At 44.3% G+C, this 22,583-nt stretch overlaps 1 protein-coding gene across 1 annotated transcript in view; it reads right to left on the bottom strand.

Moving 5' to 3' along the window:
• Positions 1–22,583, bottom strand: part of LOC119974298 (trichohyalin-like) — a 188,988-nt gene that overhangs the window by 92,275 nt on the left and 74,130 nt on the right. The window contains exons 9-10 of the mRNA XM_038813070.1: positions 1,737–1,763; positions 1,440–1,472 (exon numbers count right to left, since the gene is read on the bottom strand). Of these exons, the coding sequence (XP_038668998.1) occupies positions 1,440–1,472; positions 1,737–1,763 (60 nt within the window). The remainder of the gene's footprint in view (positions 1–1,439; positions 1,473–1,736; positions 1,764–22,583) is intronic.

Raw genomic sequence — 22,583 nt, 5'->3', positions numbered from 1 at the left:
AGGTAGTTGAATGCGAAAATACTGGCAAGGGAGATATTTATATTTGCCATGAAGTGTGGAGAACTACTTTGCGACATATATTCTTTATTTCTTCATTGTGTCTTTTTGAAAATCTGCAACCGCCAACGAAACACCATGGCATGAAGATCGCACATAAACTTCATAATTTTTTCAAACAAAAAATGTCTAATTTAACACGGAGCTTAAGTTCTATTGTAATTATTTTCCGGATTCGTCACATCAATGAACTGTCTGAAACCGACTTCCAACATGGAGAAAGGGAAAGTCTGGGAATAGCATCGGCAGTTGTGTGTTTGGTTCAATTATACCGACACGATCAATCGAATACAAGACCGATTTGCCAAGGCCCTTGGTCGCTGTCCCTCTGGAGTTTGCACGTTCTCCCCGTGTCTTCGTGGGTCTGTCTCCACGACCCGGGGGTGTGCAGGGTTGGCTGAATGACCACGCTATGTTGCACTTTAATTGTAAAAAAAAAAATTAAAATAAAATATTTTTATTTCTTTTTCTCCACAGATGCCCCCAGAGCTGATAAGGTTTTTTTCCAGCTTGTTCTGTTTTTTTTTTCAATTGATGATCGGCTTCAGTTTTTTCCGTAGGAACATGAAAACACGTGAAGAGGATGCTGGTGCATTAACGCAAGGGAGCTTAGTTGGAACCTGAACAACAATCTTCACGACTGTGAAGATATTGATAGAACGACTCGTACATTAAAAGTACCAGTTGTCGCGCAGTTTCACGTCAAAGGAAAATATTTATTGCAATGGACAAAATAACCAGATCGGAAAGCAAATTCACTGTGTTCGTTGCCTCCACAGGAACAGGAACATATTGACTGCTTCGGGACTAGGAGCACACTATGTCATTACAAGAAGCATCCCTAGGGATGTCAGGAAGGAGTCCCTTATTGGTACTGTTTGTATCTGGCATCGAGAATTGCAGGACCAATGGCCGATTGTACAGGACGATTCAATTATCGTCCTCTGCAGAGAAACACACATTGCACGGACCACAGTTCGTTGCATTTTAGATGGATTAAGATTTAACAGATGAACCCAAAGACATCTCGTTATCTCCTGTCTGCATCACTGGTGCTCCGGTTTCCTCCCACAGTGCAAAGACTGCAAGTTAGATGGATTGTCGGTGATATATTTTCCATTTGTCTGTGTGTGTATATGTGTGTCTGCTTGTATTACAGTGTATGCGGTTTTGGCTCTGCTTGATGCTGTGTAATACCTCTGAATCCATAATTCCCGGGCCAGAGAAAGACGAAACCTGTGGCAGCACACATTTGCTACTGAAAAAGACGGAAGTTTGAATTATGCGCAGTCAGGTTGAGAAAATTGTGAGACTCACACATCCTCACGCCAGCAAATCGAAAGTATTTAAAGATGCATATGCTGTTTAGATATTTTTCTCACCTGAATTAATAGTCATCTTCAGCCTCTCGACCTCTGGAAAAAATAATAAAATGTATCGTCTCTTGCAGAACTCTTAGGTAGAAATATCCGTCAGCTCGAATCGCTGAACTGTTGATATTGTGTCGTTTTTTAAAAACAGTAGCTGTTTTTATTTATTTATTGTTTGAAGTTTTTGAAAGGCCTGACCTATTATATTGGGGGTGGATTGTGGAAACGGAACATGGCTCTACCTTTCAGCGTTAATATCAGTCACGACGTCTGTACCTATCGAATCATAATTTTTCTGAAGGTATTTACCCATTTCTCTTTCGGTCAGCCTTTCATCTGCATGGGTATGAAGAAAAATAGCTCTTTAAAATTAAAAATGTATATTCTACGACATGGGGAGTGCGACATATCCGACGTTAGCAATATGGTTCACACCAAGAAGAGCAACCTTGATGACTATTCCCACTGAATTCAGTAAATCAAGACATGGTGCGTCCCAGAAAAGAAATGAATGAAAATCGCTTACTGTCACAAGTAGGCGTCAAATGAAGTCACTGTGAAAAGCCCCTGGTCGCCACATTCGGGGCCGCTGGTACGGGAATTGAAACAGGCTGCTGGCTCTGCTTTCAAAATCAGCGATTGAGCCCGGTGCTAAACCAGCCCCTGACTCTGAAATAACATTAGAAACAGAGTCAATTTTTTCTGGCATTACAGGAGACACAAATTCCAAAAAAAAAGAGGAGGTCAAAACATGTGACTGAAGAAGCGGAAATGCAACGAGTTGGTTTGGCATTAACGTTCTGTTATTTTGGAAGCAAGATCCACCTGATAAAAAAATCGGTGATTACCAACTGACCAATTTAGAAACCAGAAAGGAAACCAAAGGATGGAATTTTTGCGGGCATTTACTGAGTACGGATAAGGAAAAATAAACAAACGTTCAGTGACTTCTGCACAACACCAAATATCGACTCAAATCGGGCAACGTTATCAATCAAACAGTACATTCAGTAACTGAAATTCCGACTTGACTCACTGATTCATTCCGCTAAAAATGATTGAAATAAATACCCTGATTACCAACGTAATTAAAATGCCGAAAGTAAGATAATTTATTCGCAGACGTTACGGCATCCGGTTAGCCACTCTGAATAGTTATTAATGAATATGTGCCATACATTACACTGAAACGGAATTTGCAATCGTCTGTTTTTAGGCTACCCAGTGGTTATCGAATTCTGAGGAATTATATTAATCATCCGAGGTTTTATTAATTTCACCAACGCAGCATGTAAATGAGCAGTTTTAGCAATTCATTCTCAAGGCATTACCACATATTCCCTATTACTTGGAATTAGAAAGCGTGACCGAACGCATGATGTTTCCTGTTGATTTTTTCAGCAACAAAGTGCATGCTGGTTTACTTCACCTTGTTGTTGCATGTTGTTGCATGCAGAAATTTCAGTTTAACTGCATTTCTAGTTTTAAAAAGTAACTTAAATGTTAAGAATGGTCGTACGCACAACTGCTAGGTGTCCAGTACGATTCGCAGAAATTCATCAATGACTGGCATTCTGGGCCGATTGACGGGGCTGATTTATGGCCGCTTTAATTCAGACTGACACCGAGTAACTTCATCCAATCACATTCAAAAATAAGTAAAAATACAGGACAAGAGCAGACACTTGTGGCCCGCCAAGTCTGTCCCAAGCACGATGCCCTGACTAAAAAAAAGAAAATGTTGCCCTTACTCAGTCCATATCCCTGAATTTCCTCCATTTTCATGTAGCTATTAGGTGCCTCTTAGATATAATGTCTTGCGAACGACATTATATGGCCCCTTTTGGCCCTTCTATTGCCACTTTTAAGTGCCTACCTACTTTCAGTGTACTCCACAAGGGCTTCATCAGTTTTTAAATGCGTCGATCTATCATATGCTTCCTTTTTCCTTTTGAGCAAGCTCACAATTTCTCGTGTCATCTCGGGTTCCAGAATCCTTCCCTTTTTCCCCTCCATTTTTGCGGCGACATGTCTGTCCTGCTGTTCAATAAACTGGCCTTTAATGCCCATCACATGTAAGATGTGCACAGCAGAATAAACCAGGATTGAATAAAAACATATGTAGCTGAAATCCTGTGTTGACTTTTGCCGGAATTATGCAGCAATCTCGAATAAAGTCACCAGAGAATCACATCCATCATTTAGTTTCTGTTCTTCACAATGCCCATCTTCGTTAATATCACGGCAACTTAATAGAAAAATGAAGGGCCAATAACATTTCCCATGCGACTTTCACCTCTAAAGCAATATAATCAGCATTGGAAATATTCCCCAAATTTCTCACATCCATTCTAACGCATTGTAATATTACTTTTGTAAAATCATGCTTAAATTTTAAGTTTGATTTGATGCATGCTGTGACCAATGCAGGAGGGTGGCCTAAACATAAGGATCTGGGGATTAATTAATCGGATTGATACGTCTTTAAAATCACTGGTTAGATGTCAGCAGCAGAATTGTGTCCAATGCCGGCCATAGTACCTCGGTCAGAATATGTCGAAATTAGAGAAGATGTAGACCAGAATTCTTCCAAAGTTTACAACTCACTTAGAATTCAGTAACGGAGGAGAATTAGAAAATTTGCTGTTTTATTCCTACCATTACGAAGGTTCACATGCAAATTAAAATATAAAATCAAAAAGGTTAAATGGGATGTATCAGATAAATAACACTCGTCTGATTCGACGAGGAAGCCTTTTTTCAAATCTTGCCATGCCAGATAGAGTGGGCAAATTAAATTGATTAAACTTCAAATCTATTCTTTTACCTGCCAGTAATATTGGACATGAATTTGATTCATTTCCTTACAATTAAGTGAATTCACAAGGGAACAATGTTTCTTGCCGTCATATTAAAGGCAATGTGAGCGCTGCGGATTTACAGCCAGTGTCGCAGGTTCGGTTTCCGGCGATCTCACTGTCTGTACGGAGTCTGCACATTCTCCCCGTGTCTGCGTGGATTTGCTTCGGGTGCTCCGGTTTCCTCCCACTCATCCCCAAAGGCGTTCTGTTGAGTAATTTTTCATTCTTAATTCTCCCTCCGTTTGTCAGAGCAGGCGGCGGAATCTGGCTACTTGGGGCTTTTCACAGTAACTTCACTGCAATGTCAGCCTGTTTGTGACAATAAATATTATTATTATTATGAGGTTTCCATGTGGGTGCACAGGATCAGAACTGTGTGATTGCCTTTCACGTTCTTCTGAAACGGCAGCTACCATCTTGTGCTTCTTCCCTCGCTTTTGCTTTGGCATCGCAACCACATTATTACTCGCCTCACTCCTGGTCCAGGCCATATACTACTGGGGAAAAGTTGCTGACTCCTTCCCAAGTCGGGAAACGTCGAAAAAGTACCATTGGTCCCCCCAAAAAGAGCCCAAAAGTCCATTCCTGGCGGTATGCTGTAAACCATGCAGTAAAGCTCATACAGCGATGATTTGACGTGCATATACCGGAACCAGCTTCCTTTGTGCATGCTTTGAATCGAAAAAAATGGAGTATTTACCAGAATATTCCTGTTGACCGATCTGCATCCCAAGTGTCCAGCAATCTCAGCTACCTGCTTATTTCAGTTAGCTTGAGAACTGCTTTATGCTGCACAGGGATGCGAAAAACGCGGGCTCAATTTCTGTCCTGGCTGAGGTTCTGCCTGTCGTCCCGGCATCTCAACATTGTCCATCGCCTGCAGTTTGGTGATGCTCAGGTTAAATCAACAACAGTCGGCATCCACCGCCTACCCCCCCCCCCAAAGTGGATGGAAACATATGATAATTTGAAAAGATGGCAAAATTGCTTTACATATAAATGGATCATATATGCAGCGTTGAACACAAAAAATTATATTGCCAGTCAAAACATTCCCGCAGTTGTAGTAAATGAAATGAACTGAAAATGAAAATCGCTTATTTTCACGAGTAGGCTTCAAATTAAGTCACTGCGAAATTCCCCTAGTCGCCACATTCCGACGCATGTCCGAGGAGGCTGGTATAGGAATCAAACCGTGCTGCTGTCCTGCTTGGTCTGCTTTAAAAGCCAGCGATTCAGCCCAGTTAGCTAAAACAGCCCCTACTGAAAAGGGCGTTTTAACAAAGAATATGCCTCACGGTCTCAAGTGATATTGACGACTTCCGTAACAGGTTAATTGCAAAACGACAAAAGGGTTGCTCGGGAGAAATTGCGATCAACGTCGCTGAGTTTGTAATTAAGATGTGGTAACCACGAGTTCCGAGTTCAGCACAATGAAAAATAAAGATTATATTTCGGAAATTAATGTTCAAAAAGTGTGGTATTATGTGAAGCAAATAATGGCCTATTGGGAAAACTAGTCAAGTCTTCTTGGTACAATTGAATTTAACCTAAGACACAAATACAAAATACACAGAGACAGCTAAGGTCAGCATGACCTGAGAACTGGGTGACTCTGAGAGTCTAGATAAGGCTTGTTCGTCATGAACCTAGAAGTAGTCTCAATACATACCAAGCTGATCAATTGTCTCTTCCTGTATGTAAACAAGTTTATCCAGTTCTTAAAACAAAGACAAGATAATGATATGAGACTCCAGTCCCCTAAAGGTCAGCAAGGTGACGCCATTGTAACGATTATTACTTATGTTTTACTTTCAATCAAATTCCTGACCAAGTTGTATTCATGTTATGTTGTTCCTATAATGTATAAGAATCGCCTTCTTTTTCTTTAATATCGCAGACTAGGGACGGACACCGCAGTTTGTAACTGACTGCCTTCCGAATTCAAGTCTCAGCCATTTACTGCTAGCAGTCAGTTCTAATTCGGAAATAAAGTTCAGTTTTGCTTACCTAATGAATCATGTTTATATTTCTCTATCACAGTCAGGACGCGGGGAAAATATTGAATACGACATTTGGCGCTGCGAGAAAAAATCCAATATCCTGAAATGAGCTTCCGTGAGGGACTGAGAAAAAGTAATCAAGGCCATGACCGGAGTAATGAGACAGCCGCCGGCACAAGGTAAGGTTGACCTTGGTCTCTCTCTCTCTCGGATCTGTGCTGCGACCCCTCATCCCTGTCGGAAGTAACTAAACAGGTGAAGGTTCTCGAATCTAAATTTGACTGTGAGTACATTTTTTGTGTAATCAGCCACAGGTCAGGGACCTTTTTTGATCTCGTTTTTCATCCGCATCAGATTTATACAGGCTGTCAATAAAATTTGGTGTCAGGAACCCTCCCAGTAATTGTTTGGGGTCAGGGACCCTCTCAGTAATATTTTGGGGTCAGAGACCCTGTTAGTAATTTTTTGGGGTCAAGGACCCTCCAATTTGATTTGGTACCAGAAATTTTGTTTGAGCGCTTTTTTTGCCGGGGCACATTTTTACTGACATTATGCGACACACTTTAGATAAAAATAGCGGCAATTCCCCTCTATTTTTCATGTGTTTAGAACCCCCTTCTCAAGAACGTAATATTCGAAGATTGGCTGCAGCGCTGCTTTAAACAATAAATTAGGTAACGATATCTGGCCACGAGGTTACACAGGGATCTTGGAACTTTGACAATAACATTGATGCAGAAAAAAAAGCAATCTGGAGAAAATATGACGGTTTCAAATTGTTTAATTTTACAGTGGAAAAAAAACAGTCCACTTAACGTAACGAACAATCACTATTAATGAGTTGGAGAGATAAAGCCCGCAAAAGAGATATTAATGAGTGTGTGAACGGTAAATTGAAAGATTGGAAGACTTTAAAATTGTAAAGTGAGCTTTGGGATAGAAAACAGTCAAAACATTAAAAAAACAATTCGGCAATAAGAAACCTCCTCTCACCAGACAAATAGGGCTAGCTCGTAAGATTATAGGAAAGGAGGATCCTCCCAGTTCATAAAGGTCAACGACAAGTCAGATTTTTGGATGTCCTAATAAATGCTACTGATCGTTCCCTTACTCAGGAACGCATTACTCCTATATTGCAGACCCCATTTCCTACATCGCCCAAGCAGATGTGAGCCTTTTTAGAATTTGTGAACTTTTGCAGACAATGGATTCTGAATGTTACTGTATATACTAAAGAATTAACTCCGTACTCCTCTCAAAATGCTCCTCTTACGTTTGAACTACCTGATTCAGCAAAGCAATATTTTATTCCTCTGAAAAAATGCCCTGGCTACCGCCCCAGCACTAGGACGACCTATGTATGACAGACCTTTGCACCCAAAGTCTTACTGCTGTCCATTTGTTAGCACAGGCAGCCTCTAATCTAACCCTTCACCAACCAGTACAAGTGCATACTTCACATTATATCGTGGCTCTCCTAACGTCTCAGCAAACCCAGCATTTGACTCAAGCGCGATTGAGCCGCTATGAGGTTTCACTATTGCAACACCCCTGCCTCTCTTTTCATTATTGTTAAACTTTAAATCCTGCTGTGTTCCTTGAACAGCCCCCCGATAACCTTGAAGACCCACCACACGATTGTTTGCTTCGGAATCACTTCCTTACTGCACCTCGCCAGGATTTAACCGACAGGCCTATTGATAATCCAGATCAAATTTTTTATGTTGATGGCAGTTCTTCCATTTCCCCATTTGGCGTCCCACAGTCGGGATATGCAGTGGTAACCGAAACTGACGTGCAGGAAGCAGCAGCCTTCCGGACCCCTGTCTCTGCACAAAAAGCCGAGCTATTCGCCCTTACTCAAGCATGTATTTTGGCCACAGACAAAAGTACTAATATTTACAATGATTCTAGATATGCCTTTGGCGTGACCCCATGATTTTGGCCGCCTCTGGCAACAGCGAGGTTTTCTCACCTCTGTGGGAATTCCCATTCAAAATGCTCTTTGGGTTAAAAAATCTCCTCGATGCCATTCAGCTACCCCGTCAATTGGCAGTTATTAAATGCGTTGCCCACACAAAGGGTGACACTCCTGTTCAATTAGGAAATGCCCGTGCTGATTCAGCTGCTAAAACCGCAGCTTCATCAACCTCTTTAATTGTTCCCAGTGGGGCTAATCAGGCTCTAAACCAGGTACCTGTATTACGAAAGACGGGCATGCCAGAGATAGCTGAAGTTCAAAATTTGCAGAGGGACGCCTCTGATTCTGAGCGAACACTATGGAAGTCAATGAGGTGTTCGCACCCCTTGACACGAGACCTCTGGCTGACTCCAGTTGCTCAAGTTTGTATTCCGAATTCTTTAGTGCCGTTACTTGTTGATTATTTGCATTCTTGTACCCATCTTGGCAAGGAGGGAGTGGTACAACTACTCCTAAAACTTGGTGGCACCCAGATTTGAATACAGCAGCGCAAACGCGGCTGGATCGATGCGTCATTTGCATGAAACATAATAAGGGTAAAGGTATTAAATGCCCTCCGGGAACCACCCCCTTGCCAGATGATCCTTTTGCTTGTATACAGCTTGATTTTATCGAATTGCCAAAAGCACAGTGCTATAAATATTGTTTAGTAATAATCGATGTGTTTAGTAAATGGATTGAAGCCTTCCCCACCACTAGTTGTATGGCACATACAGTAGTGAAGTTGTTGTTAACGGAAGTCATTCCTCATTTTGGGGTACCCAAAATGGTGAGCTCAGACAATGGACCACATTTTGTAGCTCGGATCAATACTGAATTGTGCAAAGCACTTGTAATTAAACAGCAACTGCACTGCGCGTATCACCAGCAGTCAGCAGGAATTCTGGAAAGAGCCAACGGGACTTTAAAAGAAAAATTATCTAAATTAACTGAAGAAACTGGGTTAAATTGGCTAAAAGTATAACCCTTGGCACTGTTTCACATGCAAGTGACTCCCCATTCACGGACCGGACTGTCAGCTGCAGAGATAGTCTATGGTCGGTCAATGAGGTCTCCCTGGGATGCTCATGAAAAACTCCTAGAGGGAGTAGACCTCCATGTGATGGGGGAACAAATGCAGAACTATTTGAATCAATTAACACTTTATTTGAAGTTTCTTCACTCACAGGTAAAACAGGCACATCTCCCAGTAACGACAGGGATAGCCGTCCCTCGATATTCAGTGGTCAAACCCGGAGACCTCGTGTTGGTAGAAAAACTGGGACAGAAAAAAACTAGGACAACGCTGGAGCGGACCCTTCCTCGTACTACTGACGACGCCAACTTCGGTCAAACTTGAAGGACGTTCAAGTTGGATACATCTATCCGATTGCAAGAAGATAGTCTCCAACCCAGACGAGAACACAGGATGAAGATCTTCAGTATAATTTTTGGACTTTCTGGACTACTTAGCCTTAATGGCCACTCGGTAGTAAAAAAACGAACTAAACGAGACCTGCCTTCCAATACCTATTTACATATGTCATATATTTACGCAGAAAAATTGAATATTAGCAAGTGTTGGGTTTGTAACCATATCCCCGTCCATTCAAGGGAAGGAATACCTCTCCAATCCCTCCCCTTTCGTACCACAGAAACAGTTGAATGGATTTTACGACAAAATCTAACAGGCATTAGGGGAGATAGGGGGAATATGAAAATATGGAGATCTGTTGGCTATGACATGACTAAATTTTCAGCTTCATATCAACCTACCTATAATCATGCCTTAACTCCACCCTCCCTCACTGTCCACTCGTATAATGTTCAAGGTTCCATATGTTTTAATAAATCAGGGGAAGGAAAGTTAATGGAGCAAAGTAGGTGCAACCTACCAACACCATCCCCTGGATGACATCAGCTGTTGATTTTACAGCCTACAATGGAACCTAGTTCATATGTGGCACTAAATCATATCCGTGGCTCCCTATTAATTGGACAGGGTCCTGCTTTTTGGGATATGTCATACCCCAAATGCGTCACCTAACCACCCTTAAGCACTCCCCCTCGCGAGCAAAAAGAACAATTTCTAAAACGGAACGGGCAAGGCATCCAACGAACTGATCTACATGGCCTTAGCATTGGAAAATCTGGCAAACGTAACAGCAACAGAAGCCAGGGACACTGGACAGGCACTGGCCGAGGTCCCAGCTGAGCTAGTGGCTGTCCGGACCGTGGCATTACAAAATCGACTGGCTTTGGGTTATCTGTTAGCCTCGCAGGGAGGAACGTGCGCTATCGTAGGCCAAGAGTGCTGTACTTACATTCCAGATGGTTCTGAAAATATCACTAACCTGGCCGACCATATTAAGAAACAGTCTGCTCAAATTCAAGAAATTGGCAGCGAATTTCACGACTATAATCCGCCGGGTTGGCTAGGGTGGTTGGGTCATGGATTATTTGACTGGATCTTTAAGGCCTTTATTCTACTTCTACTAATGCTACTAGGGATATGATTGCTTGCCTGATTGTGTAAATGCATTTTCAAACGAATCATGGATAGACCTATTTAGCTGGTTGTCATGAAATGACAAAAGGGGGGAGTGTGGTATTGTGTGAAGTCAATAATGGCATGATGGAAAAACTAGTCAAGTCTTCTTGGTACAATTGAATTTAACCTAAGACACAGATACAAAATACACAGAGACAGCCAAGGTCAGCATGACCTGAGAACTGGGTGACTCTGAGAGCCTAGATAAGGCTTGTTCGTCATGAACCTAGAAGTAGTCTCAATACATACCAAGCTGATCAATTGTCTCTTCCTGTATGTAAACAAGTTTGTCCAGTTCTTAAAACATAGACAAGATAATGATATGAGACTCCAGTCCCCTAAAGGTCAGCAAGGTGACGCCATTGTAACGATTATTACTTATGTTTTACTTTCAATCAAATTCCTGACCAAGTTGTATTCATGTTATCTTGATCCTATAATGCATAAGAATCGCCTTCTTTTTCTGTAATATCGCAGACTTGGGACGGACTCAGCAGTTTGTAATTGACTGCCTTCCGAATTCAAGTCTCAGCCATTTACTGCTAGCAGTCAGTTCTAATTCGGAAATAAAGTTCAGTTTTGCTCACCTAATAAGGCGACTGAATGTGCCGGTCAAATGGGCCCGCGTGTTTGCGCACCTGAAGGGGCTGAAGGCGGATGTGGCCATGCTTCAAGAGACGCACCTGAAGGTGGCGGATCAGGTTAGATTGAGGAAGGGATGGGTAGGCCAGGTGTTCCATTCGGGGCTGGATGCAAAAAATCGGGGGTTTCCATTCCCGGTGGGGAAGAGTGTGTCGTTTGAGGCATCGAATGTGGTGGCAGACAGCGGTGGGAGGTATGTGATGGTAAGCGGCAAGCTGCAGGGGGAGCGGATGGTTCTGGTCAATGTATACCCCCCGAATTGGGATGATGCGGGTTTCATGCAGCGCATGTTGGGCCGGATTCCAGATTTGGAGGCGAGGGCCCTAACAATGGGGGGGGGGGAGGGGATTTTAACACGGTGTTGGATCCGGCACTGGATCGATCCAGATCCAGGACGGGTAAGAGGCCAGCGGCGGCTAAGGTGTTGAGGGGATTATGGATCAGATGGGAGGGGTGGACCCATGGAGGTTTACGAGACCGAGGGCCAAGGAATTTACATGCTTCTCCCATGTGCATAAGGCCTATTCCCGGATTGATTTTTTTTGTTATGAGTAGGGCACTGATTGCGAGGGTGGAGGTTGCTGTGTATAGACATTTCTGACCATGCCCCGCACTGGGTGGACCTCGAGCTGGGGGAGGTGGGCGCTTGGAGGTGGGGCTGATGGCGGACGAGGAGATGGGCGGGCGGGTTTCAGGATGTATCGAGAGGTTCCTGGAGGCCAATGGCAATGGGAAGGTCCGAGTGGGGATGGTCAGGTAGGTACTGAAGGCGGGGGTCACGGGGGAGTTGATCTCCATTCGAGCCCACAGGGAGAGGAGAGAGCAGAGAGAAAGGCAGAGACTGGTGGGGGAGATGGTGAGGATGGAGAGGAGATACACGAAGGCTCCGGAGGAGGGATTGCTGAGGGAGCGGCATAGTTTCCAGGCTAAGTTCGACTTGTTGACCACCAGAAAGGCGGACGCTCAGTGGAGGAAGGCACAGGGAGCGGTGTATGAATATGGGGAGAAGGCGAGCAGGATGCTGGTGCAGCAGCTCCGTAAACGAGATGCAGCCAGAGAGATAGTTGGAGTTAAGGATAGGGGAGGGAATGTGGTGCGAAGCGGGGTCGACATTAATGGGGTCTTCAGAGATATTTATGAAGAACTGTATCGGTCCAAACCCCCGGCGGAGGAGGGGGGGATGGGGCGCTTTTTGGACCGCCTGAGATTCCCGAGGGTGGAGGAGGGACAGGTGGAGGGGCTGGGGGCGCCGGTTGAGCTGGAGGCGCAGGTCAAAGGGATAGGGAGCATGCAGTCGGGTAAGGCGCCGTGGCCGGATGGGTTCCCGGTCGAATGCTATAAGATGTGTGCAGACCTGTTGGGCCCACTGTTGGTTAGGACCTTCAACAAGGCAAGGGAAGGGATGGCTCTGCATCCAACGATGTCTCGTGCGCTGATTTCCTTGATCCTTAAGTGGGACAAGGATCCACTGCAGTGTGGGTCATACAGGCCTATCTCACTCTTAAATGTGGACGCCAAGCGGTTGGCGAAGATTTTAGCCACGAGATTAGAGGGCTATGTGCCGCAGGTTATCCACGAGGATGAAACGGGGTTTGTGAAAGGGAGGCAGCTGAATATTAACATACGGAGTCTCTTGAATGCTATAATGATGCCAGCAGTAGAAGGGGAGGCGGAGATAGTGGTGGTGTTGAACGCGGAGAAGGCCTTTGATAGAGTTGAGTGGGCCTACTTGTGGGAGGTGCTGGAAAGGTTCGGGTTTGGAGAGGGGTTTATCAGGTGGGTGAGGCTGTTATATGAGGCCCCGATGGCGATCGTGGTCACGAATGGGAGGAGGTCGGAGTATTTTCGATTATGCCGAGGGACGAGGAATTGGTGTCCCTTGTCCCACCTGATTTTTGCACTGGCAATTGAACCCCTGGCCATGGCACTGAGGGAGTCGATTGGTAGGCTCCCACTAAAATGGCTAGATGGAGCTTCAGGCGCTTGGGGGTCCAGGTGGCCAGGAGCTTGGGGTGCCTTGCATTAGCTTAACCTCACAAGGCTGGAGGAGAAAATGGAGGATCAGATTAAGGTATGGGACATGTTGCCGCTGTCTCTGGCGGATAGGGTGCAATCAGTCAAGATGACGGTGCTCCCGAGATTTCTGTTTCTGTTCCAGTGCCTCCCCATCCTTATCCCGAAAGCCTTTTTCAGGCGTGTTAACCTGGGCATTACGGGGTATGTGTAGGCGCACCAGAACCCTAGGGTGTGAAGCGTGTTCCTGGAGCGGGGCAGGCATGGGGGGGGGGGGTCTGGCACTGCGCAACCACTGTGGGTATTATTGGGCTGCCAACGCAGCGATGGTGCGTAAGTGGGTGATGGACGGGGAAGGGGCAGCATGGAAGAGGATGGAGATGGCGCGCTGTGTGGGCAAGAGCCTGGAGGCGTTGGTAACTGCGCCGATGCCACACCCTCCAACGAGGTATACCACGAGCCCGGAGGTGGTGGCTACCCTCAGAATGTGGGGGAAACAGAGACAGCACAGGGGGAGGTGGGATCCCCGATGGTGTCCCCAAACCGGGGGAACCACCGGTTTGTCACGGGGAGAATTGACTGCGGGTTCCTGAGTCGGCCCAGGGCAGGTGTTAGGAGGTACAGGGACCTGTTTGAAGACGGGAAGTTTGCGAGCCTGGGTGAGCTGGAAGGGAAGTTCGGGCTATCCCCGGGGAACACCTTTAGGTTCATGCTGGAAAGGGTGTTTGTCAGGCGGCAGGTGGCGAAGTTCCATCTGTTGCCGCCATGGGGGGTCCAGGACAGGGCTCTCTCGGGGGTGTGGGTTGGAGAGGGGAGGATCTCGGAAACGTACCAAGTGATGCAGGATGTAGACGAGGCCTCAATGGAGGAGCTGAAGGGTAAATGGGAGGAGGAGCTGGGCGACGAGATTGAGGAGGGTATGTGGGCGGACGCCGTAGGAAGTGTGAACACCTCCTCTTCTTGTGCAGGGCTGAGCCTCATACAGTTTAAGGTGCTGCAGAGGGCTCTCATTTCCGGGACACGGATGAGCCGGTTCTTTGGGAGAGAGGACAGGTGTATTAGGTGCTCAGGGAGCCCAGAAAACCATGCCCATATGTTCTGGGCATGACCAGCGCTGGGGGAATTTTGGAAGGCTGTAGCAAGGACGGTGTCGAGGGTGGTAGGATGCAGGGTCAAACCTGGCTGGTAGCTCGCAATATTTGGGGTTGCAGAGCAGCCGGGAGTGCAGGAGGCTAAAGAGACCGGCATTCTGGCTCTTGTGTCCCGAGTAGCCCTGCGGAGGATTCTTCTTCAGTGGAAGGATGCGAGGCCTCCAAGCGTGGAGGCCTGGATCAACGATATGGCGGAGTTTATTAAATTGGAGAGGGTGAAACTTGCCCTAAGGGGATCAGTGCAAGGGTTCTTCAGGACGTGGCAACCATTCCGAGATTTCATGGCAGAACGGTAGAAAAAGGCCAGCAGGAGCAGCAACCCGGGGGGGGGGGGAGGGGGGGAGGTAGTCTATTTGTTTTGGGCTGATGGTACTTGTACATTTGTTCTTTGCTAATGACGGGCGTTCATTTATTTATTCCTTTTTGTATACACGGGGCGGGGGGCTTGTTCTTTCTTTTCTTACTATTTTTTGTTATTGATATTTTGTGAAAATTTGAATAAAAACATTTTTAAAAATAAGAAAAGTGAACTATTTATATTTATTTCAAACGTTGCAAAGTGACAGACGTTGTATTGGCGTGGAGGAACAGAAAGTACAAAGGAAAGTAGATTGGAGGAAAAAGGTCAACTATTTCAACATAGTTTTATTTAAAATTGCCCAAAAACATGTGTGTACATTACTTCATACAATATGAAATTGTGGATTTATTGAAAATTCAGTAATACCAGTTAAAAGTAGAAATGTTAAGCATGCTCTGTAGGAATTGGCGATAAATGCTGAGAATGCTTTTGGAATATCACATCACCCCATGAGGGAACAAAGGTTTGATAGCTCATTATATGTTTGCGTGAAATGCCTTTGAGATTTAAATTTACTGAAGGATAGGTGATGTTTATGAAATCAGGTGTTGAGCTTTGGCTTAAATGAAAATAAAAGTTAAATATCAAATAAATCAAATAAATAGTTTGAGTTTTATATTGAAAAAGGGTATTTTATTATTTTTAGACAAAAGAGTGTCAGCTTGCAGTGCAAAAAGAGAAGACTGATAATTATCTGTTAACTTTATGAGGAAAAGTATCGTCTTTAGTTTGTTTTGGGGAGATTCGCAGAGTAATAACATCACTGTGGTTAATCTTTCTGGGGAATTAACCTTGAGCGTTTTTAAATTTCAGATGCCAGAAATGTAGAGAAAAAAATGCAAAGGCATTTATGTAATTCATGTTGGTTATTTTCATTTCAAAACACTTGCTGTCTAAAGTTGTGATTTTTAAAGTTTAATTATTTAAGTGATTTAAGTCAAAAACCTGCAGTGATGTTTTCTGGCCGGGATCATGATTCCGGGATATTTTTGAACAACATGTAGGAATTTTAATCAGCGTACAATTTCAAAAAAGTAAGAATGAGACCTGTTCAATTTAGTACGATCGATGTGAGTTTATGTTATCTAAAATGATTATGGCTGATTCTGTGTTGGATTAATTTTGTGTTAAAACTTCGGGACAGGTTGATTAATAATTATTACTGACACAACTGATATAACCAGGAAAAATGAAACAAATTTAGAGGGAGGAGAATTGCTGTAAAGTCGAGATTAATGGCAAAACCGTGTTTCTGGTTATGTCCAACAAAGGAGTGTGGTGACGGAATGACATCTAGTGAAATACGTTTACCCCGCCTCTTGTCACACAGAAGAGAATCAAACCTTCCCTATTAACAGCTGAAGATGTTTTTAATACGGGAATTGAGAATTTCAACTTTGAATTATCAGATATGTCCAGACTAATTAACCCTTGCCTCTTTACAGCTAAAGATTTTTTTTTTAGGAATTGAGAATTTTAACTTCGAATTGTCAGATATGTCCAGACTAATTCACCCTTGCCTGTTAACAGCTGAACAGGCTTTTTTTTAAATAGAAATTGAGCATCTGTACTTTGAATTGTCGGATATGTCCAGACTAATTAACCCTTGCCTGGTCATGTAAGGGAATTTGTACTGGATATTGTATGAGTTAGGTATGAAGTTCAGCATCATAGGTTTTAGTGAAATGATAAAGTAGATTTAGGTGAAGTATTGAGATGAATATGTAACCTAGGGTAACCTCGTGTGACCTAATGTAATCAAGTATAGTTAATATACCTCGTGTGACCTAATGTAATCAAGTATAGTTAATATGATTAGAGCAGCAGACCCAGAAAAGTAGTATAGCATTTACTAACTAACAAAGACAAATAATAGTCACTTGGGAGAACAATGAATACGGCTCAGTGGCTCAACTTAATGGTTGACCATAAATAATGGCCATAAAAAGACAAGAATAGAGTGAGCATGTTTTTCTGTACATTCGGCCTAAGTCAGCAAAACCACAATTGTCTCACAAGCAAGGAAGTTTACACAGGAACAAGATAAGGACAAGAGTTATAACCACCATGGTTTAAGAAGCAAAGAGAGGAAATAGGGAGCGACCAATCTCGAATGGGACAGATAAAGGGCCAACTAAAAACAATGGTGGCCAAAGCAAGGACAGATTGGAAAGCAAGATAAGAGGGCTGTGAACCAAGATAAGAGTTTGAGATATGGAGTTGAAATATACATAAAAGACAGCAAGCCCTGAGGCTCTTCGGATTGTTCCGGACATCCCAGCTTTGTTTTTTCTTGTGCTAGGAAAAATAAAGTTCACTGCTTGGAAGATCGCTTCTCAGACTCTCGGTGTTTTAATCGGTACGAACAAATTGTCGTCCTGGGGAACCACGACAAAATTGGCGCTGCGAAGCAGGGTTGGTGAGAGATCGCCCAGAAAAGCATCTGGAAAGAGTGGCGGAGGCGAAGGTCCGACCGGGGCTGGACATCCCAAAGCCGGTATTCTGACAACAAGGTAAGCAGATTTGTATTGCATGTAAATCCTTGTTGTCGGAAAAGGGATCTCGAGGCCCGGCGCACCCGGCTCTTTGCTGGTCCTGGATCTCCCCAACCACAAAGATATCCTGCATAACTAAAACCAAATTGTGTAAAATAGTATTGAGAGACTGAGTCTGATCTGAAGAGTAGAGTTTTGCATGCAAAGCGCACTGTAATACTGTATTGTCTGTGAGTGGGTAAAAAGTGAGACGGGAAAAAGGCCGAACGCTAAGGTAATGCAATTAGGTTAAGTCAACCGGTTTGGAGCGGGTTTTTCCAGGTTACGACTTGCCCTGAAGAGAGTAAGTGTGGGAAAATCTGCCAGTCCAAACCTACCCAGGACCTCGGGTAAGGGACGTCAACCGAGAGGGAGAGAGATCAGTGAGAGATCGCTCTCTGACCTAATACGGTAGTCAAAAGCACAGGAGGGGAATCTAACCCCGGAGAGGGGAATTAACAGCTAGAATAGAGAAAGTAAAAGACCAAGTTGAACAAACTGGTCTGAGGCAGCAGCGTGGAGGACAGAAATAAGAAGGAGAGTCGGAACACAGGTAGGGTAATAACTAACAACTTGGAAAGGTCACACTGACAAAACCGCCTAGCGGCGAGATTGGTACAATCGGTTGGGAAGGAAGATTAGTCAGGGGGTTAAGAAAGGATAATAACAGAAACGGAAGCAACACTGGATTGGGGAAAAATTACACATATAACTAACTTAGAAGAGGTAGAGAACGAGTGGCCGTATGTAAAATGGGAAAGAATAGCCGATAGGAATTGGATAGACGAAATAAACTTGGAAACTCTAGAGAAATTAATAAAGGAATCTGATCGATATAGGGTTTCTATACACATAGACGAGCAAGTAAAAACCTACTACCCTCTAGCCCGGGAAAGGAAGATAGTGCCGGGACAGGGGACTACGGGGAAGTGGATATCGGGACCCCGGTTAGAGTTACAGATATTGGCAAGGGAAACCCAAGGTAAAGGTAAACAGGGGACTGAGCACGGAAAAACAACACAGCAAGTAATAATCACTGTGATACCTAACTCTGACGGATTAAGTGATAAAAAGTGTGACAGTAATCCAAAAAAACGAGTAATGGCACACAAAGGTAAAACACCAGTGGAAATATTAGGGGATAAGTTCCCAGCCCTCAGGGGAGATATAGAACACGTCTCTGAAAAATGGGCCAAAAGAACAAGTAAAACTAATACACAGTGGCCGGAGGAAGGCACATGGTGCGTAGAGAGGTGTGAGGACCAGAAGGGAATAATAAAGAACTATAAAATAAAAGATAAATCTAAGAAAAGAAAGGAGAAGCGAGAAAAAGAACTAGAGATACTGGCATTGTTTGAAAAGGAAGGGAGAGAAAGGAGAAGGGCATGGAGGGAAGTATGGATGCAAATGCCAGTGCAACTTCAGGAAAAAGCAAAATTGGAAGATCCAAATGTAGCCCCGCCCCCATACTCAGAGGAACAGGGTTCCACGGGACTGTACCCAGTTATATCAGGCACGATGAATTTTGAGGGAGTATTTGAAACAGAAGAGGTGACGAAGGAAGAATGGGCACGAAGGCAGTTAGAAAAGAAACAAGGTGTAGAGGAAGAGGCTAAGAAAACAGAAGAGGAGTTGAATGAGTTAAACCAAAGGAGAAAGCAGTTGGAGGAAGAAGTAAATGTAATAGACATTTTGGAATGGGTAAAGACGGTAATGAAAAAGGAAAAGGAACGAGACGAGGAAGAAAAGAATGGTAGAAGAAAATGTGAGTGGAAAACAAGTCATGATCCTTGCGAGGGTGAAAGTAAGGCGTCACAGGGAAAAATAAAAGAAAAGAGAGTCGAAGCCAGCAGAGAGGAAAGAGAAAGAAAAAGAAGCATAAAGGAAACATGTTGGCAAGGGAACAAAGAGGCAGACAGACGAGAAGTGGGGAAAGCATGGAGGTGGAAGTACCCAGAGAGAATCGAGGGAGAGATGGAAGGAGAGACAGAAGAAAGTAGTGACGACGAAGGGGGACAATCAGTGTTAGGGGAACAAAGAAAATCGACACGGGTAAGACGCCAAACTGTAAAGTTTCCAGATAGGGAGAAAAGAGGGAATAAGATACTCCCGGTGATTCTGAAGGGTGGCAGACCGCAGTATATCCCTTGGTCAGGTCAGGATTTGCCTAATCTAATTAATGAATTACCCAATATTTTGGAAGGAGCTGGAAGGTGGATTGGACAGTTGGAGGCAGGAATGGTGGGAAAAAGGATGGCACTGGGTGACATCAAAGCTCTCCTGACAAAGGTGCTAGGAATGGACCAAATGGCAGAAGTAATGAGACGTGCCGGCATCCCGACCGCAGCTTATGACCCAGAGGTAGATGGGACACTAATGGACATGTACCGACAAGACATCTGGCAGGCACTGAGGAATATGTACCCCAATCGAATGGATGTAAAAACCCTAAGGGGAGAGCCATTGGGTGAGGAGGAGAATGCAGCTGTGTATGTGGAAAATCAATTAAAAAGGTGGAGAAGGGACACGGAGAGGGACATTCTAACAGACCCGCTGACCAACTCCATGTTCCGGCTGCAATTCTAGAGGGCCTGCCAGTCTCAGCTAAGACAAGACTGGAGGATGTGGTGGGCTTGGACTCAAAAAGCTACCAGGAGTTTGTGGATTATGTTGCCCATGCAGTAGAAAGACATCGCAAAGATGAAAAGAATGCAGACAAACAGCTGAAGGAGATACAACGTAAACTCCTTCAGGCACAATTGGAGGAGATCAAAAACAAGGATAAGCTAAAGGCAAAAGAAGATCTCACACCCAGAAAAATAGCACCGATGGTGGTGGAGCAAAAGCCAGGGGAAATTCCTGCACTAACAATAGGGGGGAGCGGAGATGGAGGCCAGCCCATCGTAACCTATAACATTTCTGCCTTCCCACTGTCCATGAACCCACAAGCCCATGGCCTAAATTATCAAAATCCGTACGCCCTGCAAAATCAGACTGACTGGAATAAAAATGGGAAAGGACAGGGAGGGGGTAGGCCACCCTTTCAGAATCAGAGAGGGCAGGGACAGGCTAATTATCAGAATCAGAGACAGGGACCACTGCCTGGCCCTCCAGGTGTGTGTTGGGGGTGCGGGGAGACAGGGCACATAAAAAGGAATTGCCCGCGGAGTTCCACCAGACAGGGAGAAAACCAGCAACAGGCAGGCCAACAGCTGATCCAAGGGTCGCCGAACAGCATCCCGATGTTTCAAGGGCCGGTGAACCATCAGAGTTTCGCATAGAGAGGCCCAGAGAACCCCGAAATGGTAGGACAGTACGTACAAATAACAGAAACCGCAGAGCAGGAACCTATAGTTAATGTTAGAGTAGGCGGGATCGAGGTCCCCATGATGATAGACACCGGCGCCACGTGTACGTGCATACAAACGAAATATGCGGATCACCTACCATTGTCAAACCGGTTTGTAAAAACTGTGGGGTTCTCGGGGAAAATAACACTAGCTCGAATGACGACGCCGGTGCCTGTTACCATTGGAAACAAAACTACCCATGTACCTGTTTTAGTATGTGATAAAACTCCTTTAAACCTATTGGGAAGGGATGCAATCCTAGGTCTAGGACTGAAATTAGAATGCACCGAACAAGGAATTGATTTGATGGGAATGTATTCACTTGAGATACCAGGAAAGGAAGGGGTTAATGTATATTGGCTGGGAGATATAGAGGAACAAATTAAAAAACAGATATGGGAAGTTTGGGGAAAACTTATAGACACTTGGGTTCCACAAGCCAAATGGCCGAGAACAGAATTACACAGTACAATGATATTTGATGAAGGGCAGGAACCTGAAATACAGGAGAAATGGGAAAAGGAGGCGGGACGAGAGCAGGAAATAAAGTCAGGAACTATTTTAATTGGACTAGAGGGAGTGGCCCTCGCAATCGTTAGGAATGAATGGATTGACAAATGGTTCTCTGTACCTGGGGCGGAGCCACATGTCACATTGAAAGTAAATCCGGGATATAGATCAAAGGACCTAGGACCAATGGTGTTGAGAGCACAAGACTTAGAATTTGTCCAGACAGACAATGTAGATATTTGGACGTCCAGCGATGGACAAATGACGAAAATAATTTTGGATGTTAAGATGCTTGGGAAACCAAAGCAGATAACAGTAGGAGTGCAAAGTGAGAGACAGGAACTGGAATGGAGAGAGAGCTTAGAGCAGGATTTGAACTCCCTCCCACAGGAATTGTGGTCCAGACAGGACACGGATGTAGGGAGGGTTAAAAACACTAATCCAGTTGAAGTCAGATTAAAGACAGGACGCCAGGGGCCCTATAGGCCACAATACCCAATCAAGACAGAAGCAATAGAAGGAATTAGAGAAACGATTAAGGGATTGATAGAAGCAGGGGTATTAAAGGAAACCCGGAGCAGGTGTAATACACCGCTCCTACCAGTAAAAAAGGCAGACGGAGAAAAATGGAGATTGGTGCATGACCTAAGGGCAATTAATGAGGTAGTGGAAGATATGCCAGTAGAGGTTCCAAACCCTTACACCTTGTTGGCAAATATACCACCTGAAAGTAGATGGTTTACTGTAATCGACCTATGTTCGGCATTTTTTAGTGTGCCACTAGCTCAAGAAAGTCAGTATCTTTTTGCATTTACGTACGAGGGGAAACAGTACACATACAATAGAATGCCCCAAGGATTTAAACATTCCCCACATGTATTCAATCAGGTGTTGAGAGCAGATTTAGAAGGAATACAGTTGGAAGGAACACTGATACAATATGTGGATGATTTACTATTATGCGCAGAAACACAAGAACAATGCAGGAAGGATAGTTTAAAACTTTTGAAAAGACTAGCAGAAGGGGGTCATAAAGTATCCTGGAAGAAGCTGCAGCTGTGCCAGAGAAAGGTAGAATACTTGGGGAGAGAAATATCAGCAGGGCAGAAGGGGATAGCTTCACAGCAAATAGACGCAGTACTAAAAATTCCGAAACCACAGACAGTGGGACAAATTATGACATTTTTGGGAATGACAGGATTCAGTTCAGAATGGGTGGA

The sequence above is a fragment of the Scyliorhinus canicula genome, chromosome 12, assembly GCF_902713615.1.
Source record: "Scyliorhinus canicula chromosome 12, sScyCan1.1, whole genome shotgun sequence".
In the NCBI taxonomy this organism is placed as follows: Eukaryota; Metazoa; Chordata; class Chondrichthyes; order Carcharhiniformes; family Scyliorhinidae; genus Scyliorhinus; species Scyliorhinus canicula.
The sequence above is the reverse complement of the archived record's forward strand: the minus strand, read 5'-3'. Positions and strand labels throughout refer to the sequence as shown.